Source organism: Ascidiella aspersa, chromosome 3, assembly GCF_963924565.1.
Source record: "Ascidiella aspersa chromosome 3, kaAscAspe10.2, whole genome shotgun sequence".
In the NCBI taxonomy this organism is placed as follows: Eukaryota; Metazoa; Chordata; class Ascidiacea; order Phlebobranchia; family Ascidiidae; genus Ascidiella; species Ascidiella aspersa.
The window spans coordinates 34,133,492-34,158,627 of NC_139449.1; the positions used below are offsets into that span (position 1 = coordinate 34,133,492).

Genomic DNA, 25,136 nt, shown 5'->3' on the forward strand with positions numbered 1-25,136 from the left:
TTGATTAGCAAAAACAAAAAGGTAACATTGAGCTAAAAAACTATTTAAGCAAAAACAAACCTAAGTAAGAAACATTATTTTTAATTATATTGAAAAAAGCGTTCGCGCAAAGTTGCGTTTGTTTGGTGTAAAGTTTAAGTCCACATAGCGTCGTCAAAAACACAATAAAAAGGTGTAAAAAAAAACAATAGTTTCGGGAAACGCAATAAACGAAATCCTTAATCTAGTTTGTGGTGTAATTTGAAAAAATAGCTCCGTTAAACTTTTAATGTTATGTCCAGATTTGACCGACGACCATTTTGAATATATATGGACAGAGTATTATAAATTTCAAAGTAATATTTTACCGCTGTATTTTGCAGATCATTTTCTACCTCAAAATTATGGGTTTGTTTATCCTGCGGTCTATGTTGCCTTTACCAAAAAAGTCGCCCCCAATGCCCTGAAATCGCTCCGGCGTCCCTGTCACTGGCTTTGTCTATAACTAGACTTGAATTTGTCCGAATAGCAATCAGTAAACTCCTTGTTGTGCACAGGGCGACAGTGGTGGGCCTCTGATGTGCTTGCAGCGTGGCAGGCGACAGAGGCAACTGGCAGGTGTCACAAGTTGGGATTCTTCTGGTAAACCTCACAGCGCCCCTGGCGTATTCACGGACATAATAAGGAAAACAGGGATTTCGAACAAAAATGACTTGCTCTCGCATTTCACAAAAAGGTCACAAAGAGCTGCGCGGAGTTCAATTTTTGAAGGTTTATTGTCGCTCAATTTTTAGAAGCTCAAATATCCGAACGAATTTGTATTTGTTATAAATCTTGAGATAATTGCTTGAGGTTGTAGTTATATGTAGAATGAATAGAAAAGCCCATACAGAAGTAGAAAGCATTTTGTAAACGTTTCGAATAAAAAAGATAATGGCTTGAGGTTGTAGTTAAAACAGCGATCCGGACAAATAGCTTACTGTTCTTTGTTCAGTATCAAAAGCTTAAGCCTACTTTAATTTGTCATTCAGTGTTGACTATTGGGTATAATATTATTATTATTGCTGCATTTGTCCTGAAAAAATCTATTTGATTTGTGATTTGTCTTACATTATAACTAACGTAACTAGATCTTGCAAAATTCTTGACAAATAAATAACACAGCAAAGTTTATGGGAAATCCCCACAAAGTTAACAATTGCTGCTGAAACAAAATGCTGAGTCACCGATGTATAGCTTATTGGAGTTTCTGTTTTGAAAATGTTTTCGTGAATCTTTTAAAAATTGTGAAAAGGAAAAACCTAAGTAAAATATGAACAAAAACACAACTCAGTGAAGTGAAGTGATAGCGATTGCATGACAAACTACTTTGTGAAAATTAAAATTGTAAACTGAGAAAATGAATAGCCTACAGTACTACTTGGCATCCGTATTGAACCCTAGACCTGCTTCAGTGCTTCCCGTACCCAACAGACGTTCACACAAATTCCTTTGGAAAAATATCCGGTGTGCACCTTCCACAGAATGTAGATTGGCACCCTGAGGTGTACAATGCACCATATTGAAAAGCACTGTTCTCCACCAGCGTCGTATGTCATTTGTGTATTAAAAATACATCCAAGCGGTAAGTATTACACAAATTTAGAAACACTGTTTTAGGATCAGCTTCATAAATAACATTTAAAAGATAAGGTTGTTTTACACTTAAATATGATCGTGCTGTTTTTTTCAATCGAATAAGAAAAACAATAAATGGGTAAGAAACAGAAAAAATGTTGCCATACCTCTACTATAACACATATATATAATTAACTATATTACATATCAGGGTATTATTGTACTTTTAATATTTTACTATTTTATTATTTTCTAAATTAAAGGTAAGCATATTTTTCATTTAGAAAGATTGCCAATCCTGATCAGGATAACTGAATTTATTGAGCTTTTCCAAAGGCAACTTGTGAACTACATAAATGGGTGCTGTTATCGTTGGCCAATACTTCTTCAAATGGACTTCACATAATACACATTGTGTATATGTACGTTTCAGTTTTAAATGGATTAAATATTTCAGCTGTGTTTGTTTAACATATTTTTAACGTATTAATTGGTACGCAAATGATTTACACATTGTCTGAATTTTATCGTATTAAGTACAAACAAATATTTTCAATACTTTCTATACCAAGTTAAATAGTTTACTTTAATCTATTAGTGCTGGTCTGGAATGCTATCACTTTTTTACAGTAATAAAATGAGTTGTCAAAATTAAAATTCCAAGAAATAAATGAATACGGAAGAATAAATTTTATCATAACACTTGACCCACCCAAACGCTAACTTGCACCCTAACCAATACAAATATTGTTAGCAATATAAATCCCCGAGCAAAAGAGTGGTAGGATTCTAGACCAGCTCCAATCTATGGTTTACACAAGGGCTTTGGAGCCTGAGCCCCGGAGCTGTGCATTTTTACCAGAGTTGAAGCAGTTAGTTTAAAAAATTTCTCCGGCTTTGATCTATTTTTTAAGATGTTATGCTACTACTAATGCCTGAATTTACATTATTTAACAGCAATCCTTTACAAATTTGAGAATTGTTGCTTCTTTTTTCTAACTAGTTTAGTGGAGTTTTTTTTATTTAGGTGTTTTGTTTGGGAATATTTTGAAATGCTAGATATTGCAAATTAAGTGTTCATCCTTAAACCTCAGTTGTTGACCTAATGGAGCTGGAGCAGTGGTAGCAATAAGCTCTGGAGCTGGAGCCGAAGCCATTTAACATTTACGTCTTCTCCAAAGCCCTGGTTTACACCCAAATAAAATTTAAAAGTTGGTTTAGTTGGGTTAAAAAAAACATTTCATAGATGCTTTTTTTATTTAAAAAACTTTATTTTTTGGTAAAACTATAGATTTTAGTTATTTTTTTGTTGTTTTAAGATGTTTTCTGTTGTGCAGTTTATACAAATTTTCATTACCTGATTCTGGTGGATGTTGAAGATCACAATTTTATCTAATTACTTTCCTCAGTTGAACTTCATTCATCCCTTTTAACGAACGCGACTTTGTAAGGGAAATCAAAATTCTTGGTAATGTTATTTCCAAAAGTAACCATATTTACCACTGGCAATAACAAATCAACTTTCGTTCAAACATTTGCATTTAATAATATTCTTTCTACACTAGTATTATTTACTGAAAATAAAATATTAAAATTGCAAACTGAATTTTTTAAAAGTCATTTTTAACTATAAGTAACATATTCCATGTTAAAGTTCGATTTTTTTTAATATTAGAATTTTATAAACATTTATACATGAATAATTAGTATTTATTTAAGGTTATTTTACAGCCGATTATGTGATTTCTTAAAAATCATTTGTATGAGGTTATTACTTGCAAAAGTTTTCTTTAGATTTGTAAATAAATTTCACTTAAGTTGTAACTTGTCTAGGTACGATTTTGACATTCCCCCTGAAAACAGCTGCTAATTTCACAACAGCAAAATATTTCATATTTGTCTCAGTTCTAATCTTATTTATTGTTGTTTTTTTAAATGCCCGTATCAGTAACTGGATTATACTCGAACATGTGACAAGTATAACTTTATTTTAAGACTTTTTATATAACTCTGTTTAGATTAACTTTGTTTTTAAGATTTTTTTAATAATTATACTACTAATTTTTTTGTATAGCCCATGTATTTTACTTATAGCAACTGACAATGCCAGAAAAGGATGAAATATACATTTCTTTTACAAAAGTCTGATCCTGGTTTTACTCAGGTTTTTAAACTTTGAGTTTTATTGTTGAAGTATAACTCATTGTTATTAAAAGTATTTTTTCTGCACAATTGCTAATATTTTTTAATGTGTTGTAACATTTACTTAAATGCCTAAAGTAATTCGCAATATATTGTGTAAAGGTCATCACGATTCCGTCAAGTTTGATTGTACAAATTTTCTCTTATTAAAATTCGTGTAGGATAACGTGCGCGAATGTCCATGGGGTGAAGTTCCGCGAGGGAACGGAGCGTATGCAAACCTTCAAGAGCTTGAATCAGCATTTTAAGAGGAGATGCGGCTCCACGCAACCAATGGCTGTGCTCAGGGTGAGATCAAAGTGCTCTGAGCATGTCTAGGCGGATGGAACTTTAGTTTTACTACAAATCAAACAAACGTCGTTAATTGTATATTTACATTGTATGAACCGCATAAAAACGCTAACACTAGACTCAAAGCACTTAACTGTTCAAGGAGCAGACAAGTAGAGGAGGTGGGGTGGTGCAATTTGAATTGCGGAATGTTAGTGTATTTTGGGGCATGTTGCATTTCGAAGATTGCAAACCAAATTGATTTTTATGTTTTTCTTTGCCATAACTGATACAACAAATTTTTTTGGAGATCAAATTTCCCCCGAACCAACATGCCTTTCTCAGCACTTTCATTATTTGCATTTAATAAAACAATATGTTTTCTCCCATTTCTATTTAATTAAGTACATTTTTAAGTAAAGCAGCGTATGGTTATTGTACAATTGCGTCTTATTAATTTCTGGGTGATTTTCTGTCTTAAAATTATTTTTAATTTTATTTAAAGCGATTGTATAATTTTTACTTTTTCATCCCAATTTCCGGACTCAAAATATGTGTCTATTTATCTGTTACTTCAAAATGCGCGTATCAACTGAACAATATTTAAAATTGTAACTAGTGAATTTTATTTTTGGGCTCAACGAAATGTGTTTTTTGTAGTTTTGTTCGATCATTTTTCTATGCTTGATACAAAAACCTTCCTAGATTGAAAAAGGCTTTAGCGACTAAGAGATGTCTAGTTGGTGTGAGTAAGTAGTGGATCGCAAACCGTGGGTAACATACACAAGTTAATTTGGCATTACTACAGGCTACAGCCCTAGTATGAAAAGAATAGTGAACATATAATTTTACATCAGATATCAACTTCAATCCAATAATATCATACATCACTTGCTTTGTGTATATCCAGACTTGTCCAGACGTGTACAATACAAATATTGTTAGCAATTCAAACCCCTGGACGAAAGAGTGTTAGGATTCTAGACCAGCACCAATCTATGTTTTACACCACAAGTGAAATTTGGCAAATCTTTTATTTAGATTTAAACATTTCATAGATGCTTGTTTTAATTAAAAAGCTTTATTTTCTGGTACACTATAGTTTTTTTAATTATTTCAAGATGTTTTCTGTTTTGCAGTTTATACAAATTTTCACTACCTGATTCTGATGGACATTGAAGATCACAATCTTGTTTAACTACTTTCTTCAGTTGGGCTTCACCCCCTTCTAACAAATGCTACTTTGTACGGGAAATCAAAATGCTTTGTTAGGTTAGTTACAAAAGCAACAATAATAACCATATTTACCCCTGTCAATAACATATTAAATTTCTATCAAATATTTGCATTTAATAATTTTCTTTCTACACTGGTATAATTGAAAACAAAATAAAATATTAAAATTGCAAACTATATTATTCAAGTCATTTTTAACTATAAGTAACATATTTCATGCTAAAGATCGATTTTTTCATTATTTGTATTTTATGAATGTTTATACTTGCATACTTAGTATTTAACCAAGGTTATTTTACAGTTGAATATGTGATTTCTTAAAAAAATCTGTATGAGGTTATTACTCAACTTTTTTTCTTTCGTTTAGTAAATCATTTTCACTTCAGTTGTAAACCTGTCTAGGTACGATTTTCACATTGCCCTTTTCACGACAGAAAAATATTCCATATTTATCTCAGTTCTGATCGATTTATTGTTGATTTTTAAATGCTCGTAACTGAGTAATACTCAGACATGTAGCAAGTATAACTCATTATTATTAATGTACACGAATTTTTTTTCTTCTTAATTGCATAATATTTTTATTGTATTGTAACAGTCATTGGGAAAACAGTTTGACTGTATAATTTTATCCTTGAATAACATTTGTGCACCATAACGTGCACAAGTGAAATATAAAACTCTTCACTACTCTGCATAGTACTTATTCTATGTTTGACCAGCAGTATTGCTAAATATTTTTTATTAATAATTATAACATATACAATCGAAATTCGCCACAGAGTGCGTTACTGAGGCGAAGTTCCGCAAGGGTACGGAGCGTATACGCACGTCGCAGACCGTCGACCTTCAGCTGCACGTGGAGAGGTGCCGCCTCTCACTCATCCAGCAAACCTTCAAGAACTTAAATCAGCACTTTAAGAGGAGATGCGGCCCGACCCACAGAACTATAACACCCCACCCTACTCCACACAACTGATGCAAAGCGTGAGACTGCTCCGAGCATGTTTAGGCTGATGGAACTTTGGTATTACTAAAACCCAAACGAACGTCGTTAATTGTTTGTTTATATATAATCAACACAACAGCGCAAGCACTTAAAACGATCAAAGCACTTTACTGCTCAACATGCGATAAGCAAGTGGTAAATGCCATATTTTTTGTGATGTTATATATTACAAAGCAAAATGTCCTTTGATCGTCGGTGTTATGATGTTTCAATACGACAAAGTGGGACGGGCCATTTGTAGTTTGGATCATTATAATTATACATGCCAATTTTAGATCCTCTTGATGGAATTGTTGCAATAGACCAATTGACCCGAGCCTGATGGCCATCCCGGATACCAACGCGCGTAAACACTTCCACCAGTTGAATTTCTTGATGTGCAAACGTAGCAGAGAGATATAACACGTGAGTAAGAAAAAGAGAGTTGAAAAGTAACAGACGTACAAACGATAAAATATAGAAACAATAACGCACACACAAAGAATAAATTATTCCGTGCAACGACAGCACGACAGAGTCTAAAAATCACCAAAGTCATAATAGCGCGGCATTTAGCACACAACGACATTTACTGTGCTCGTTCATAGGGCCTTCTTATCAAGTAGAGTTACTTAAGATTGTTATAAACACACAACGCAGGTCTGAAATCATAAATGCATAACATCTGATTTCACATTAGTAAAATAATCGCCATTACGATTTACTGTAGCCTACAAGGCAATGATACCAGGTAAAAATACGCTTTGGTTTTTTTAAAAACCTAAGAATCGGTAAAACGTGCCGACTTAGCACAGCAACTTTGAAATGGGGCTACCATATTGTGCAAACTGTTCTTTGATCGTCCGTGTTAGTTAGCTTTATCAATGCGACAAAGTGGGACGGGCCATTTGTAGTTGACATTTCCATAAATAAAAATCCCAATGCTAGTTCCTACTGATATTTTTGTTGCAATCAACCAAACCACTGCTTGACCCGAACCTGATGGATGTCCCGGATACCAACGCTCGTAAACACTTCCACCAGTTGAACTTCGTAGCTCTCCATTCTATGCAGATAAAAAGTAAAATTCCGATTTTAATAGCTATAGTGTCTTGTTAATTCACTGTGTTTTAGGGTTTTCAACTGCTGTTTGCTTTAAAATAAAATGAAAAGCAAATGCACTACGGATATGTATTCTTCTTCTGATCGAAGCGCAACTTGATCTACTATCGAAACGAACATAAAACTCACCCACCTCGTATCTTGACGCCAACCAAACTTGCTCAATGACATGTGTTTTTTGAAGTTTTGTTCGATCATTTAGCTATAATTGATACAAAAACCTTCCTAGATTGAAAAATTCTTTAGCGATTAGGAGATGTGTAGATGGTGTGGGTAAGTAGATCGCTGCGAGGGCTGCATTTCATCGCAAACCGTGGGTAACATACACAAGTTAATTTGGCATTACTACCGCCTTAGAATGAAAAGAATAGTGAACATATCATTTTACATCAGGTATCAACTTCGATCCGATAACATCGTACATCACTTGCTTTGGGTATGTTCAGACTTAAATTTGTGTTCTTCGTAAACTCCTTGGTTGTGCACAGGGTGACAGTGGCGGGCCTCTGATTAGTTGGTACCTGGCAGTCGGCAGTGGCAACTGTCAAGTGTCAGAAATTGGAGTTCCTCCTTCAAGCAGCACAGCGTCCCTGGAGTATACATGGACATAAATAGAAAACAGCGATTTCGAATAAAGATGACCTTGACTTGCTCTAGCATTTCACAGAAAGGTCACGAAGAGCTGACCTGACTTCAATTTGTTGCGTTTCGAGGTCGCTCTATTTTTAAAAGCTCAAATTTCGAACGAATTTGTTTACCTACTGTTGTTTGTTCAGTATCAAAGCTTAAGCCTACTTAAACTTGTCGTTCAGTGTAGCCTATTGGGTGTAACATTAATAAAATTGCTGCATTTGTCCAAAGAGAATCTCTTTCGTTTGTGATTTGTCTTTTAATTATAACTCCCGTAACTAGATCTTGCAAAGATAGCGACAAATAAATTACACAGCAAAGTTTATGGGAAATCCCCATAAAATTGACAATTGCTTCAGAAAAGAATGCTGAGTCACCGATCTATAACTTTGTGGAATTTCTGTTTTCAAAATGTTTTGGTGAATCTTTTATAAATTGTGGAAAGGAAAACCTAAGTAAAAGATAAACAAAAACACACTCGGCAAAGTAATAGTGATCGCATGACAAACTACTAAATTGTAAACTGGGAGAATAAATACAACACTTGACCTCCGTACCCAACAAACGTGCACACAAATTCCTTTAGAAAAATACCGGGTGTGCACCTTCCACAGAATATAGATTGGCACCCTGAGGTGTACAATGTACCATATTGAAAAATACTGTTCTACACCAGCGCCATATGTCATTTGTGTAATAAAATACATCCAAACGGTAAGTATTATACAAATTTAGAAACACTGTTTTAGGATCAGCTTCATAAATAATATTTTAAAAAATAATAATAAGGTTGTTTTACACTTAAATATGATCATTTTGTTTTTTCAATAAAATTAGATAAATAATAGATTGATAAGAAACAGAAATGTTGCCATGCCTCTACTATAACAATTAACTAACTATAAATACAAATCAGGTTATTATTGTACTTTTAATATTTTTATTATTTTACAAATTAAAGGTAAACATATTTTTCATTTAGAAAGATTGCCAATCCCGATCAGGATAACTGATTTCATTGAGCATTTCCAAAGGCAACTTGTGTACTACATATATGGGTGCTGTTTTCTTGACAGATACTTCTTCAGATGGACTTCACATAATACACATTGTGTATATGTACGTTTCAGTTTTAAACAGATTAAGAATTTTAGCTATGTTTGTTTAAAATATTTTTAATGAATTAATAAGTACGCAAATGATTTACACATTGTCTAAATTTTATCGTATTAAGTACAAACAAATATATTCAATACTTTCTATACCAAGTTAAATAGTTTGCTTTAATCTATTAGTGCTGGTCTGGAATGCTATCACTTTTTTACAGTAATAAAATGAGTTGTCAAAATTAAAATTCCAAGGAATAAATAAATACGGAAGAATAAATTTTATCATAACACTTGACCCGCCCAAACGCTAACTTGCACCCTAACCAATACAAATATTGTTAGCAATATAAATCCCCGAGCGAAAGAGTGGTAGGATTCTAGACCAACACCAATCTATGGTTTGCACAAGGGCTTTGGAGCCTGAACCCCGGAGCTGTGCATTTTGACCAGAGTTGAAGCAGTTAGTTTAAAAAGTTGCTCCGGCTTTAATCTATTTTTTAAGATGTTATGCTACTACTAATGCCTGAATTTACATTATTTAACAGCAATCCTTTAAAAATTTGAGAATTGTTGCTTCTTTTTTCTAACTAGTTTAGTGGAGTTTTTTTATTTATTTAGGTGTTTTGTTTGTGAATATTTTGAAATGCTAGATATTGCAAATTAAGCGTTCATCCTTAAACCTCAGTTGTTGACCTAATGGAGCCGGAGCAGTGGTAGCAATAAGCTCTGGAGCTGGAGCCGAAGCCATTTAACATTTACGCCTGCTCCAAAGCCCTGGTTTACACCCAAATAAAATTTAGAAGTTGGTTTAGTTGGGTTAAAAAACACATTTCATAGATGCTTTTTTTATTTAAAAAACTTTATTTTTTGGTAAAACTATAGATTTTAGTTATTTTTTTGTTGTTTTAAGATGTTTTCTGTTTTGCAGTTTATACAAATTTTCATTACCTGATTCTGATGGATGTTGAAGATCACAATTTTATCAAATTACTTTCCTCAGTTGAACTTCATTCACCCTTTTAACAAATACGACTTTGTAAGGAAAATCAAAATGCTGGGTAATGTTATTTCCAAAAGCAGCAAAAATAACCATATTTACCACTGGCAATAACAAATCAACTTTCGTTCAAACATTTGCATTTAATAATATTCTTTCTACACTAGTATTATTTACTGAAAATAAAATATTAAAATTGCAAACTGAATTTTTTTAAAGTCATTTTTAACTATAAGTAACATATTCCATGTTAAAGTTTGATTTTTTTTAATATTATAATTTTATAAACATTTATACATGTATAGTTAGTATTTATTTAAGGTTATTTTACAGCCGATTATGTGATTTCTTAAAAAACATTTCTATGAGGTTACTATTCGCAAAAATTTTCTTTAGATTTGTAAATAAATTTCACTTCAGTTGTAACTTGTCTAGGTACGATTTTGACATTCCCCCTGAAAACGGCTGCTAATTTCACGACAGCAAAATATTTCATATTTGTCTCAATTCTAATCTTATTTATTGTTGTTTTTTTAAATGCCCGTATCAGTAACTGAATTATACTCAAACATGTGACAAGTATAACTTTATTATAAGACTTTTTATATAACTCTGTTTAGATTAACTTTGTTTTAAAGATTTTTTTAATAATCATACTACTAATTTTTTTGTATAGCCCATGTATTTTACTTATAGGAACTGACGATGCCAGAAAGAGTTAAAATATACATTCCTTTAACAAAAGTCTGATCCTGGTTTTACTCTGGTTTTTGAACTTTGAGTTTTATTGTTGAAGTATAACTCATTGTTATTAATGTGCTAGTATTTTTCCTGCACAATTACTAATATTTTTTAATATGTTGTAACATTTACCGAAGTACCTAAAGTGATTCGCCATATATTGTGTAAAGGTCATAACGATTTCGTCAAGTTTGATTGTACAAATTTTCTCTTATTAAAATTCGTATAGGATAAAGTTCCGCAAGGGAACGGAGAGTATACAAACCTTCAAGAGCTTGAATCAGCATTTTAAGAGGAGATGCGGCTCCACGCAACCAATGGCTGTGCTTGGGGTAAGATCAAACTGCTCTGAGCATGTTTAGGCGGATGGAACTTTAGTAATACTACAACCCAAACAAATGTCTTTAATTTTTTATTTGCATTTGATAATCCATGTAATAACGCAAACGCTTAAAATGATCAACACACTTCAATGCTCAACATGCGATGAGCGAGTGGGTAGTAAATGACACATTTTTGGTGGTGTTACAAAGCATAATGTTCTTTGATCGTCGGTGTTAGTTTGATGTTTTAATACGACAAAGTGGGACGGGCAATTGGTGGTCTTTCCTATTTAACATGCCAATATAAGATGCATATGATGGATTTGTTGCAATGACCCAATAGACCGCTTGACCCGAACCAGATGGCTCTCCCGGAAACCAACGCGCGTAAACACTTCCACCAGTTGAACTTCGTAGCTCTCCATTCTGTGCAGATAAAATGTAGAATTCCGATTTTGATAGCTTGTGTCTTTTACATTCAGTGTATTGTAGGGCAGTGGTCTCCAACCTGTTGGGGTCGCCTAAATTTTTTGTGGGGTCGCCATAACTCACCATATTCCTGCTGTTTTACTATTTACGTATTTCTTTACAATGACGTCACACTGATAAACGTGACTGAGTGCATCTTCTACATAAAAAAGATTTTAGGCTCTCAAGAGCTGCTCAATCAGCTTAGTTTCTAAGATTTAGCGCAGCGAGTGTCGCACTTTCGCAAATTGTTTTATTGCGAAATTCTTTTATTGAGTTTTAAAAGGACTGGATTTTCAAAACGTCAAATCTTGTTATTAACATCAGGCAACGTGTATAAGGAATTTTACATATATAAGAATTAGGCTTTTTATTCCTAATTATGAAAATGTATGCAGCAAAACGCATTTCGTATAACTCGTTTAAGGTAAAATATTCAACGGTTTCAGCGAATATTTACTTTTAGACTTCGACGCAATCAAATTCCCGACTTCAGACTCTGTCTAATTAAAATGATTAAATGATACTGATCCGTCTGTTTTTAACCACATGGTTTGCGAAGTGGGATTCAATGCAATAAGCATGTTAAAAAACGAAACATCGTAATCGCTTGGAAGTAGAGCATGACATGCGGTTATGCTTATACAAAGTAAAGCCGCGTTTGAAAACAATAGTGGATACTGTGCAGGCGCTACCATCACACTGGATGTGATATATTGTGGATACAAATTTTTCATGTGTTAAATACAAATTCATTTATTAAAAAAGGTTGGAGATCCCTGCTGTAGGGTATTTAAAACTGCTGTTTGCTTTAAAATGAAATGAAAAGCAAATACATTACGGATATGTATTTTTGTGCTAGTTAAAATGTAAATTTATGTATTGCCGAACAAAGTAAAAGCCACCTACCTCGTATCTTGACGCCAACCAAACTTGCACCGAGTTACTATTTGGGTAGTCCACATACAAGTTCCATGCACGCTGTATGTACGAATACAGCGCCTCGTACATTTCCTCACTTTCAATATCAACCAGAGTTCCGTTGTGAAACTGGCAAAGATTTTCTGCCGCAGCCTTGCCTTTGCCGTCCCTGGCGAATGCAGCAGTTTGTGGAAGCCAGAAGCAAGATCCGTTAAAAAGAACGCCAGGACACTGCGACAATTCTGAAACATAAAAAGAATACTTAATAAGGCAAATTTGTATTAATATGTATTTTAGTTTTATCCAAATTACTTTAAGTAAAAAATCTTACCTTAATTTCTGCAAAACTGTACAAACGTTTCGCAGCAAAACTGTACAAACGTTTCGCAGAATTTCATTCCAGCAGTGCGAAAAAATTATTTCAGCAGTTAACAAAAAAAATATATTACTATCAGAGACTGTAGTAAAAAGAGCGATTTAAAGAGAGCAGCAATTACCACATAAATTTTTGATCAACGAACCAGGCAGAAAGAACGGAGTTGCTAGGACACAGCTATAGCGGAAGCACTCTTGTCCTCCAAACCTCTTCCTTTGTTGATTGGCTCCTCCCTGGTACATCCTCGTCTTCCTCCAGGAAGAGCACGATCTCCTTGCATCCTCTGATCGCCCACCTCTGCAAGAGGGATCGGGAGGATAGGAGAGGAGGTGGCGTGCTGCGATTTGAATTGCCGAATATTATTTTGGGGCAAGTTAAATTTCAAAGATTGTAAATAACATTGATGTTTTTATGTTTTCGTCGCTTATGTTTTTCGTCGTCATGCTCATAACGTATACAACAACGTTCTTCTGTAGAACAAATTTCCCTCAATACCAACATGCCTTCGCAGCACTTTCAATATTTGAATTTAAAAAAACAATATATTTTCTCTCATTTCTCTTTAATCAAGTACATTTTAAAAGTCAAGCTGGGTATGGTTATTGTACAATCGCGTCTTATTAATTTCTGCGTGATTTTCTTTTTTTAAATTATTTTTATTTTTATATAAAGCGATTGTATAATTTTCACTTTTTATCCTAGACGCAAAATTATGTGTCTATTTACCTATTACTTCAAAATGCGCGTATTATCAACTGAACGGTATTTGAAACTGTAACTAGTGAATTTTATTGTCTGTGCTCAATGAAATGTGTTTTTTGAGGTTTTGTTAGATCATTTTTGTATGCTTGATACAAAAACCTTTCTAGTTTGAAAAAGGCTTTTGCGATTAGGAGATGTGTAGCTGCTACGGGTAAGTAGAGAGCCTACTTTAGCCGCTGTGTGTGCAACCTTACCTGTGTCTTGTACTGCTTGCTTGAGCTAAACCAGTGCTTCTTTATCTTTTTTGTTTTTCACCCCTAGCATCTATCTCCAGATTTCATTCACCCTTGTCTCGCGATTTGATAAAACTATCTCGTTTATATATAACAGCACAAAATAACTTGAGTTATTTCGCAAGTCATCATGCATTTCTGACGGTTAACCCTTATTCACCCATTTTGGTTAGTTCACCCCTGCGAAAATTTTATTCACCCGGGTGAACCATTCACCTGATCAAGAAACACTGAGCTTTACCGATTCCGCAGCCCTGGTCATGTAAGAGGCAACCTTTTAAATCTGTAGTATGGTGTTCAGCATTTATGTAAACAGTGAACAAATATCGACCATCGCTGCGAAATGAAAATGAAAAGCAAACCATCTATAAACAGTGTGGATATTAATCTAGTCAGGTCCTCTATTTGTACCTTAAATTGGAATTTATGTTCGTTTTACAGCGGGTATATATTTTTTCATCTCTTATATAAATATATTAAGGTCAGGGTTGCCATCTAACACAAAAAAGTTAACAAAACTTGCATTAAATAAGGGTGGTAAACTTGCCAATTTCGAGCAAATAAACGCATTTTTCGTGCTTCGCGCGATTAAGCTATGTTTTGCGCATAAAAAAATAAGTGTTTTTAAGTTTTTATCATGACATTATTCCTAAAAGCTTGGATTTCACCCCCGCAATCCTGGTCTTCAGTAGCCTAGTGCGCTTTTTTTTGAGTAGCGTGCTTATTTTTTGGTTTGAGCAGATGGTAACCCTGATTATAGTTCACACTTTTGCGACTGGGATCAGCTGGGTAAATGGTTACACTAAACAATTGGAGAAAAATAAAATGGAATAGTTTGTATAGGGGACCATCTATAGGAGTATAATCCCTTCCAGGTATTTTGTGGTGTCAATTGCATGAATGTGAGTTTTATTTATTTTGTTGTGATTCTACATTGTATAATAAATACTCTTATAGTGAAACTTGTGTGGCTCGCAGCTGATGGCCGTGTTTAGAGTGATATGAAAACTGCTCTAAGATTGCGTAAGCTAACACTGTTCCATTGGTATTCTAGGTTAATTTAGTATGGCGTCACGCCTCTTACTTTGTAACTTTCATGTTGTTTATTATGTACTAACCTAACTTAGGTAGTTCTATTGCAATACTGTCAATTGTAAGTCATCACTGTTTATTTATACATCGTTTATGGTTGATATAGAAATAAGCAAATCAATTTCATAAGCGATATGTTCATCCAATAACTAAATAAGCCAAATTTAAAACATTTTTATCACAACTCTAATTGATTAACCATATACAAGAAATTTAAAACCACAATTTTACAGTCAAATTGCAGCCATAATTAATCTTTTCACTTGGGTGGTTTGCTTAAATAAAATCGTACCTTTCAATGACATTACATTAAAACGGGAAAATATCACAATTTGATTCTGAAACAGTGAATATTTACACATAATTAAATGATATATTTAGGGACAAACCTTATCAAATAACAGTAAACACATTCTATTTATACTTAAATTTTCCAATTCAATAAATAAACTTTATAAGGCGTCGTTAAAAACTATAGTTCACTAACATCCCAAAGTAACATGTATTGTATATACTTGAAAAACAAATTCATTGATAATGACCATTAAAACATTATTACAGTTGTGTTTAAAACAAAACATTGAATCCAACTAAAATTTTGACTTTTTTTCATGATTTTGTATAATTCCGACAGCGATTTTAAACTTAAAATTTCTCGGCGCTTGATTTTGATTGATTTAATGATGTATTGATGTACCATTGCGACATAATGGAACTGCCCAAACGTAGTTGTGATTCGCCTCATTAAACATGCCAATGCCCGAATCTCTTGTGGGATTTGTAGAAATGGCCCAAGCCATTTCACGACCAATTCCCGGATATCCCTGATGCCAACGCACGTAAACACTTCCACCAGTTGAACTTGGTAGCTCTCCGTTCTGTGAAAATATTAAGTGTTTTATATTGGGCGAGAGCGAAATTTAAAAACATTTTGCTTGTTAACTGCATTTGTTTTAGATAAACTGAAAGGTGTTTTAATTAAACTGAAAGGTAAAGCCAACATAGTTTATGTTAGTTCTTATAACTAGTATGATATTTTCAAGCAAATGAAGTTACAAAATAAAGTACCGCTTTAAAACTCTAAATAAATTGTATTACACCATTAGCATAAATCGTAATAATTTGTAACTTATGATGTAAAAGCCACCCACTTCGTAGTTGACGCCAACCAAACCACGTACATATTCCATGCACGCTGAATGTACGAATACAGCGCCGCGTACATTTGCTCACTTTCAATATCAACCAGAGTTCCGTTGTAAAACCTGCAAAGTCTTTCTGCTGCAATTTTGCCTTTTCCATCCTTTTTAGATGCAACAGTTTGTGGGAGCCAGAAGCAAGATCAATTCTAAACAATATTACACAAAACAAAATAACATGAATATTGCTGTACATCGGGCGGTTTTTAACATTAAACTTACCCTTAAGTTTTTTTCTCAAGTTTGTAACAGTTGTTACAAGACGTTGGATAGGTCGATCCATTTGTATCTATGTTGGATTGTTGCATCTCTAACAAGCTACCAATTGGTTTGCACACCAATGAGTCCTTCGAATAAACTTTTCAAAGGCGAGCAAATTGCAAGCTTGCAGCAAAAACAGTAATAAAACACAAAGTTTAAACATTCTTCAATTGTTGTCTCTTATCTTACAAACATGAACTCTATGTCGGTGCTGTTTAAAGTCGAGCTTTTATATCCATTAAGTGCGCCTCAAAACACATGATTCACATTTTCGCATCTGTCTCAATGTGAGCGAAATTTCCAGGTTTTGTGGTTTTCATTTCACCTGGAGCCATTTTTGGTTTCATCCGAAGCAGGCAAGAATTTATACTTTGGCTTTCAAAATAATGTCATGCGAACTTAGTTTGGTTTTGCTAACCTAAATCAGCAATTTTTTGGCGTTTTTATCGTATACAACCGTCTACAATTTATGGAGCTTCCTGTCTGCCAAAGTTTGGAAAAGTTTGGGAAAACAACAGCTACAGAAGCCTGATTCCCTTTACCAATCCGCGACAAAGCACCCTTTGCCAATCCTTGGTTCCTTCATTGTAACAGCGAAATATCGGAGCAGCGGAAAGGAATCTTATGTAACATTTCTGATTACTAAAGTTCCGAACTTGAATCTCCTTGGTTGAGACGCTATCAAATATCTCTAGACGAGGTTCTCTACAAGGAAAAAGTAGATACTCTCGTCAACCCAGTTTCTACCGACGTATGGTTAAAACCGGATCTTCATCTCCAGGAAGCTGCAAGGAAAATTTGCGGGAAGTATCCGGATATATTTAAAGCCGAACTTGGTTGTCTTAAAGGTTTTGAACTGGCATTAAAGTATACAAGACCGGTGTACTGCAAACCAAAAGCTGTCCCTTTTGCATTGCAGGACAGTCTTAACGGAGCGTACGACACGGGAATTGCAAAAGGCATCTGGACGCCAACTCAGTTCAACAACTGAGGAACCCCCGTAGTACCAGTCCGTAAATCGCCACTTCCTGAACAAGCTATTGCACGTATCCAAGTGTCCCAGAAGATTTGATGCGCAAACTAGGAGGAGGTTATGGATTTACAAAAATTGATCTGGCCGACGCGTACAACCAGATCAAGCTGTGCCCCGAAAGTCGCAGGAGACTGGCACTTAGTACACACCGCGTGGTGTATTGCTGCAGAATGTTCTCCCTCTCGAAATCTCTTCTGCGCCAGGTTATTTCCAAGAAATCATGGAAAGCGTTACTAGCGACCTTCCAGGGGTTGCCGTGTATCTCGATAATATCCTTGTGAGCGGAAGTTCAAAGGAAGATCATTTGCAAAATCTTGAACGCTTGCTGCAGCGATTGAACGAAAAAGGACTTCGTTGTCGTTTTGAGAAGTGTCAATTTGTCCAAACAAAAGTGGAATATTAAGGCCACGTCCTCTCCAAAGAAGGAATTCAAAAAGGGCGTAAAGTCAACGACGTTATTGAGATGCCTTCTCCGCAAGACGTGTCCTCGCTATGTTCGTTTCTTGGCTCCGTACAGTTTTACGGAAAGTTTTTACCGTCTACTTTCGCGACTACATCCGAGCCTCTGCATCGGCTCACTAGGAAAGGTATTGCTTGAGAATGGGGTAAGAAAGAGCAGGATGCTTTCGATGAACTGAAGCTTATTTTGTCGTCCAACAACGTTCTCACCCATTTTAACTCAAACCTTCCAATTGGCATCGCATGTGATGCGTCTAGTGTTGGCATCGGAGCTGTCTTGTTTCACCCGCTATCCCGATGGTAGCGAGCGTCCGATCGCCAACGCATCAAAGACGTTAACAAATAGTCAACGCAACTACAGCCAGATCCAGAAAGAGGCATTGCTTCTTATCTATGCGCTAAAGAAGTTTCTTTTTGGCAGAAAGTTCATTCTGGTGACCGACCACAATCCATTGCTGTCATTGTTTGGACCGGACAAACCTACACCGGCGCCCGCGGCAAATCGCCTGGCGCGATGGGCGCTATTTGTAAGTCAATTCAGGTACGAGATACAATACCGCAAGCCTGCTAAACATCAGAATGCAGATGCTTTGAGCCGGTTACCAGTTCGTTACGATCCAATTTTTGATGGGACATAGATACCGTATTTGCAATTGAGACACTCAGTTTACAAATACAGCCGTATGCATCGGCAACAATGCAAAAAGAAACGGAGCATGATCCAGTTCTAGCCAAAGTGGCTGGCCAGCTAAAAATAGAGTCGACATCGATGATCCAGTCGAAAAGTTTCAGAAAGTTGAAGCCTCCCTAACCACCTCACACGGATGCCTACTGTATGGCTCACGAATAGTGGTGCCAACAAGTCTACGCACAAACGTCCTGGCCCAACTACAAAAAGGTCATTTCGGCATGCAGCGTATGAAGCAGTTAGCCCGAACATCCGTCTATTGACCCAGCATGGATATAGCGATATAGTCGACCTGTGCAGGAAATGTAACACCTGTGCCGAGCATCAAAACGCTCCTTCAACGGCATTGCAAATATAAATAATATTGTCTTTTACCTAACAAAGCTTTGGAATGAAAGTCAATTGCCATAAACAGCAATATTACCTTTAGCACAGCGGTTCTCAACCGGGGGGGCGCCAAGGAATTCTAAGGGGGGCGCGAGCTCGACTTCAATATTTTACTTTTTTGCAGTGATTTTAATGGTTTCGTTTGGGTTAGGCATAATTCCTACATACAAACTCTGTTTTTTGCCAACTTTAACGTTAAAACTGAAAAAAAAAATTTCCCTTTTAGAAAATCCACGGTATCACCGCCCTATTAAATTAACTTATAGATAAACGATAAAAGCTATCGCCCTTTCGGACTATTTTTCATCCATATTTTATATATGATAATAGGCTATATAGCAACAGGGAGAGTCGAACTTTTTTTGCGCAAACCTATATTGTTTTTGAAATATTGCCGTTGTATTGTGTGTCGTTACATCTTTTGAAACACGATAACGCAATGTTTAATATTTGGGCTTGACATTTTTTGCGCTCGACATCATTCAACTCTTACAACTGTGGAGTAAATGCCCTCGCAACACGTTTGTCAAAATAAGCTCGATAAAATCAATGTGTCGAGCTCGCGCAATTTCTTGTGTGTCCAATGCGAAACGCCTCTTCGGTTGCAGTTTAGCCAATTCGACCAAATAAAACTCAAAATGTTTCGCGCTTCGCGCGACCAACAACACCCTTCACTATTTTCCTGTTTTCTCAGTAATATTTAATTTGAAAGTGCCGAAATATTTTCATAGTGGGGCGCAAGGCATGAGAAAATTACCAAAATGGGGCGCGGCTGAATAAAGGTTAAGAACCACTGCTTTAGCAACAATAAATTAAAGTCTTGGCGCTGGTCTATAATCCTACCACAGTGTTGAAACAATTATTAAAGCAACCCACAATATTTTTCGATTAGGGTGTTGGTTACTGTTTGGGTGAGAGCCACTGTGGAAAATATGGCAAGTGCACCTGCAGGTTTTTTTCAACCTTTCAAAAGTGCACACTGAAAAAAAAAATCTGAACTGCACCCTACACGTGTAAAACGTTCGTGCACCACTGCACCCCTATTTATACGTTTACAGTGCAATGTATGCAATACAGGGTGCATGAGAAAATCATAACGTGGAAGTCCGGAAATTTGAAAGCAGACGAGAGGGCTGCACTTTTTTTACCTTTGTTGCACCCGGTCACCCGAATTTTTTCGCCCGTGCACCCGCGTGATCTGATATACTTTTCAGACTGGCGTTAGGGTGGTTCAAGACCAAGTATTACTATTTAATAATATTGCTTAACCTGTACCAAAACCGAAACGCTAACCCGCACCCTAACCCAAATAATGTTCGCTGTGGTAGGTTTCAGCAACAATAAAAGTCTTTAATCTGCTATTAACTGGTTGAAATTACAAACATCGCATTAAATTTTTCTAGGTATAAACATTTTCGCATATATAATATCTAAAACTGTACAAGATAAAAAATTCGTAGTCTGCATCACTTGGCAACGTTTCGTTATGCATGATTAGTCTGCACATTCGCTGTTTGTCTGTATTCTGTTCTAATAAAGTCCGCTTGAAGCGTAAAATTTTTAACACATGTTCTAACACAGACGCTTCAAAGCCGGAATTATTCTAATACGAACGCTACAATCGTTGAAAACATATCGAATCGGGTGGTATTACTATAATCGGAAGTAATTAATCGTTTATTCACATTGTATAATTTACATAACAACGGAAACACTATAAACGTTCAAAGCAAGTTGCTAATAACCGCCACATATTTGTGATGTCATATATTACAAAGCAAAATATTCTTTGATCGTCGTAGTTAGTTTGATGTTTTGGTACGACAAAGTGGGACCGCCCATTTGTTGTCGAAATATTGATTATACATGCCAAAGATCGATCCTATCCATGGCTTTGTTGTAATTCTCCAAAGCATTGCTTTATTCGATGGCGATGGATGTCGTGGAAGCCAACGCGCGTAAACACTTCCACCAGTTGAACTTCGCAGCTCTCCATTCTGTGCAGATAAAATGTAGAATCCCGATTTTGATAGCTAATGTCTTGCACATTCAGTGTAGTTTAGGGTAAAACTGCTGTTAGCTTTAAAATAAAATGAAATGCAAACATGTATTACGGATAATTTATGTATTGCCGATGACAAAGTAAAAGCCACCCACCTCATATAATGACGCCAACCAAACTATCACGTAGTTGGCAGTTGGCACGTCCACGTACATATTCCAGGCACGCTGAATGTACGAATACAGTGCCTCGTACATTTTCTCACTTTCAATATCAACCAGAGTTCCGCTATAAAACTGACAAAGACTTTCTGCTGCAGCTTTGCCTTTTCCGTCCTTATAAGATGCAACAGTTTGTGGAAGCCAGAAGCAAGATCCATTGAATACAACACCAGGGCATTGCGACAATTCTAAACATTAAAAAACATGTTGCACTGAATATGCGATATTAAAAATCACATTGAACCTTGCAAGATAAATTTCGACCTGATCAGTAACAGCAGAATATTCTAGTAAAGCTAGTAATTCACTAAAAACATAAGATACTACTAACACGCGAAAAGAACTACATGCTTACTTAAACTTGATCTTAACGATTACTCAAACAAATTTGACGCAGGAATCTACCTTTAATTTTCTGGTCGATTTTTTGTTCAATTCTGTTCCAATCAACAGTTGGTTGTGGTCCTGTGGCGCCAATCGGTCCAGCTAAACCCTTAGGACCAGCTAAGCCCCTCGGTCCAGCTAAACCCCTGGGGCCAGCTAAGCCCCTGGGGCCAGCTAAACCCCTAGGGCCAGCTAAGCCCCTCGGTCCAACTAAGCCCTTAGGGCCAGCTAAGCCCCTCGGTCCAGGTAAACCCTTCGGGCCAGCTATACCCTTCGGCCCAGCTAAACCTCTGGGGCCAGCTATACCCTTAGGGCCAGCAAAGCCCTTCGGGCCAGCTAAACCCCTGGGGCCAGCTAAGCCCCTGGGGCCAGCTAAACCCCTAGGGCCAGCTAAGCCCCTCGGTCCAGCTAAACCCTTAGGGCCAGCTAAGCCCCTCGGTCCAGCTAAACCCTTAGGGCCAGCTATACCCTTTGGCCCAGCTATACCCTTAGGGCCTGATAAACCCCTCGGGCCTCTCCGGCCTGGAAGTCCTTGAGCTCCTTTCAGTGGTGTTGAGTTCCCTCCGGTGTTGGATTGTTGCATCTCCAACAAGCTGCCAATTGGTTTGCACACGAAGTTGTTGGACTGAACTTGTCCGTATGCGAGCGAATTGCAAGCTTGCAGCAAAATAAGAATTAAAACTCCAAGTTGAAGCATTCTTCTGTTGTTGTAGTTTCTCATCTTTCTTGTTGAAGGTTGTGTGACGGTTCTGTGTTTTTCCGTGCTTTTATAGCATTCAGAACGACTTGTTTTCTGATATATTTTGACGTATTTCGGAATGACTCGTTTAAGTTTGTGTCAAGTCAAAACATATGATTCACGTTTTCCCGTCAAAAGATTTCACGTTTTCGCATTTTTCAGGTTTTGTTGTTTCTGTTTTACCTGAAGCAATTTCAGTTTTTGCAACCAGCGTTGGAAAAATAGGTAGTCACTCGCTTAAAATAGAATATTGTAATACGTTAGCTTTGTTGAGTCCAACTAATAAATCGACAGAACCGCTTCGTTTTTTTCGCTTAAATAAAATATTTCGTCACTTTATGTACCGGTAGCAAGCGTTTTAACATTTCTGCGCCTAATCATGTTTAACCGGCAAAAAACAAAAATAAAACAGCCAGTTAAAGGTAAAAGCTTGAGAAGCGCACCGCTCCGAACAAAAATCAGTCAGCAAGGTCTAAAACTTTAATACAAATATGCATTTCGCCATATAAATGGCATCATCAGTTTGTCTGTACAAATAAATAGTAAAAAATTAAAAAATTAAAATGTCAATGTAAAATAAATTTATAAAATACATCCAAGATGAACAAAGACAAAGACAGTCTGCGTATAAACCCCAACCACTACTGTAAAACCAAAAGCAAAAGGAGCATGCGATACGTGAAGCGGCCGCAGAAAGCCACTGATAAAAACACGGCCCAGAGGGAAGCGGTATGAGAATCAGTGACGTTGCAAAACACGGTAGATAAGAAAAGGTGGAGAGGCAAAAGTAAACCTAAAACCACAGTTAGTCAAGAAAACGGATATGGCTCACATTCCGAAAATGGAACGGCACAACGCAAAACGATAACACAAATCCGCAAAGATATATATAAAAATTATATATAAAAAAGGCTACCGAATTTGGGGTAATATCATTTTTTGAATGTTAATTGAGGCTCTGGTGAGTTTGAGCCATTTGGCCTCACATTCATCGAGCTTGCTGGTGTCTGTTCTGGCTCTTCAACGAAAATGACCGTAAAACATTCGGCAATATGCGGGTGCTTCTTTAACTTCTCGCCATGGTAGGTTGCGTAGTGGTGAAGCAGCGCTGCGTTGTCGTTTGTTGTTGCTGAGTTAAATGTATTCCAGGTCGCTCGGTGTGCGTTCCACCTAACAGAAAACCTGTTCTTGGTTTGACCGACGTACTGGTCAGAGCAGATGTTGCACGTTGCCACGTAAATTCCGTGGTTTCTACAATTAAGGCTTTGCCGGAGCGCTATGGTCTTACCTGCAGCCTTAAGTTTACTCGATTCACCAACCATCCCTTTGTGTCCCCCTTGGTGTCCGCAGAGTGCGCATTTGCCGCACGGCGTTGATAAACCGACTGCATTGCCAAAGGTGTGCGCAAGTTGTCGGTAGTGAGTAAGAAGGTTATACCGAGTGTATGAGGCCTTTTGTATACTGTTTTAACTCGTGGTTGAAGCGCATTTCTTTGTTTGAGAGCCTGAGTAGATGAGCGAATGGAGTAGCCCATGCGACAACACGGTCTTTCGTCTTTTCTTTAGTGTGTCGGAGTCTCTCGGTCCACGATTTAGCCTCATTAAGGTTGTAATCCGTGAGGCCAGCAGGAAAACAGGACTTCCTGCATTTTATCTTCAGTTGCTCCAGACTTCGGTGGTAGTCCTCATCGGATTCATTAAGCCTCCTAAGGCGGCTTGCTTCACCCAACACAATAGATTTGTAAATATGCAATGGATGGTAAGAGGAGCCATGCAAAAAACATCTATTTTTTGCTGTGATCTTAACGTTTGTCCCGAGTTGTGAATCCTAGTGAAGCCGTCTTAGAGTGAGCGTGAAGCACATCGAGAAATTCAACGTCGTATTTAGGGTAATCCGAACAAAAAACCCGAAATGTTAATTGCAGTCCCTCGTTGGAGAATGCCGACAAAAGCGCAGATCTAATTCTTTGCGTGGTATTGACCCCGATGGATATGAAAATGATGTCATCAATAAAACGCTTGAAGATTTGAGCCGTGCCTAACGTGTCTGCGATCGATTCAACGATGAAGTGCATGGCAATGTGGGCTATTGAGACGGAATGATTGTCGCCTGTTATAATACCCTCTTTCTGACGATAAAAACTTCCGTCATACTGGACAATAACATTGTCCATCGTGAACAGTGTAAAATCCACGAGACACCAGTTAAAGGTATAATATGTACAGGATGCTTGCGGAAAAGACTCTTACCAAATATGTTGGCCTAATCAGGATTTTAATGAAATCAAAGCAAGGCCAGACAAACAACCAACCTTCGGTAAGGTTCGAACTCATGACTTCTGTCACACCGGAGGCCGTCGCTTTACCAACTGAGCTATATACATGCTTAAAAACAAGCTGGTATTGAAAAGAACATTTCGCATCTGGATTTAAGTAACATTTACGCTACAACAACGCTTAGGGTCGCGGAAACGCGTTTGATATGTTTCCTGTTGATGTAAAAGGGCATAAGGTACAGGAAAATGGAATCGTTATACAAAAAATAGGTTAAGAACAACTTGTGTTAAGACCACAAAAGAGCAAAATTACGCAGCAGCAATTTACAATGGAACATAACATTACGTGGCCTATTACTCATCATGCAGTCGCGTTTGAACTAATTGAAAATGGCCTACAGGAATTTCTAGCTTAGTCATAT

General features: G+C 36.6%; 1 protein-coding gene and 1 pseudogene across 3 annotated transcripts in view; one reads left to right on the forward strand and one right to left on the reverse strand.

Moving 5' to 3' along the window:
• LOC146162637 (E3 ubiquitin-protein ligase UBR5-like) overlaps window positions 1-6,669 on the forward strand; it is a 49,390-nt gene extending 42,721 nt beyond the window's left edge. The window contains exons 1-4 of one of the 3 annotated variants that reach the window (XM_083385723.1): window positions 3,598-3,760; window positions 5,208-5,340; window positions 6,087-6,448; window positions 6,589-6,669. In XM_083385723.1, the coding sequence (XP_083241849.1) occupies window positions 5,304-5,340; window positions 6,087-6,283 (234 nt within the window). In that variant the 5' untranslated portion in view covers window positions 3,598-3,760; window positions 5,208-5,303 and the 3' untranslated portion in view covers window positions 6,284-6,448; window positions 6,589-6,669. Of the gene's footprint in view, window positions 1-3,597; window positions 3,761-4,896; window positions 5,341-6,086; window positions 6,449-6,588 lie in introns of those variants that run through there. The other 2 variants (XM_083385720.1, XM_083385721.1) reach the window with 2 other exon arrangements.
• A 16,682-nt stretch (window positions 6,670-23,351) lies between these two features.
• LOC146162640 (uncharacterized) lies at window positions 23,352-24,772 on the reverse strand (annotated as a pseudogene).
• Between the last annotated feature and the right edge of the window lie 364 nt (window positions 24,773-25,136).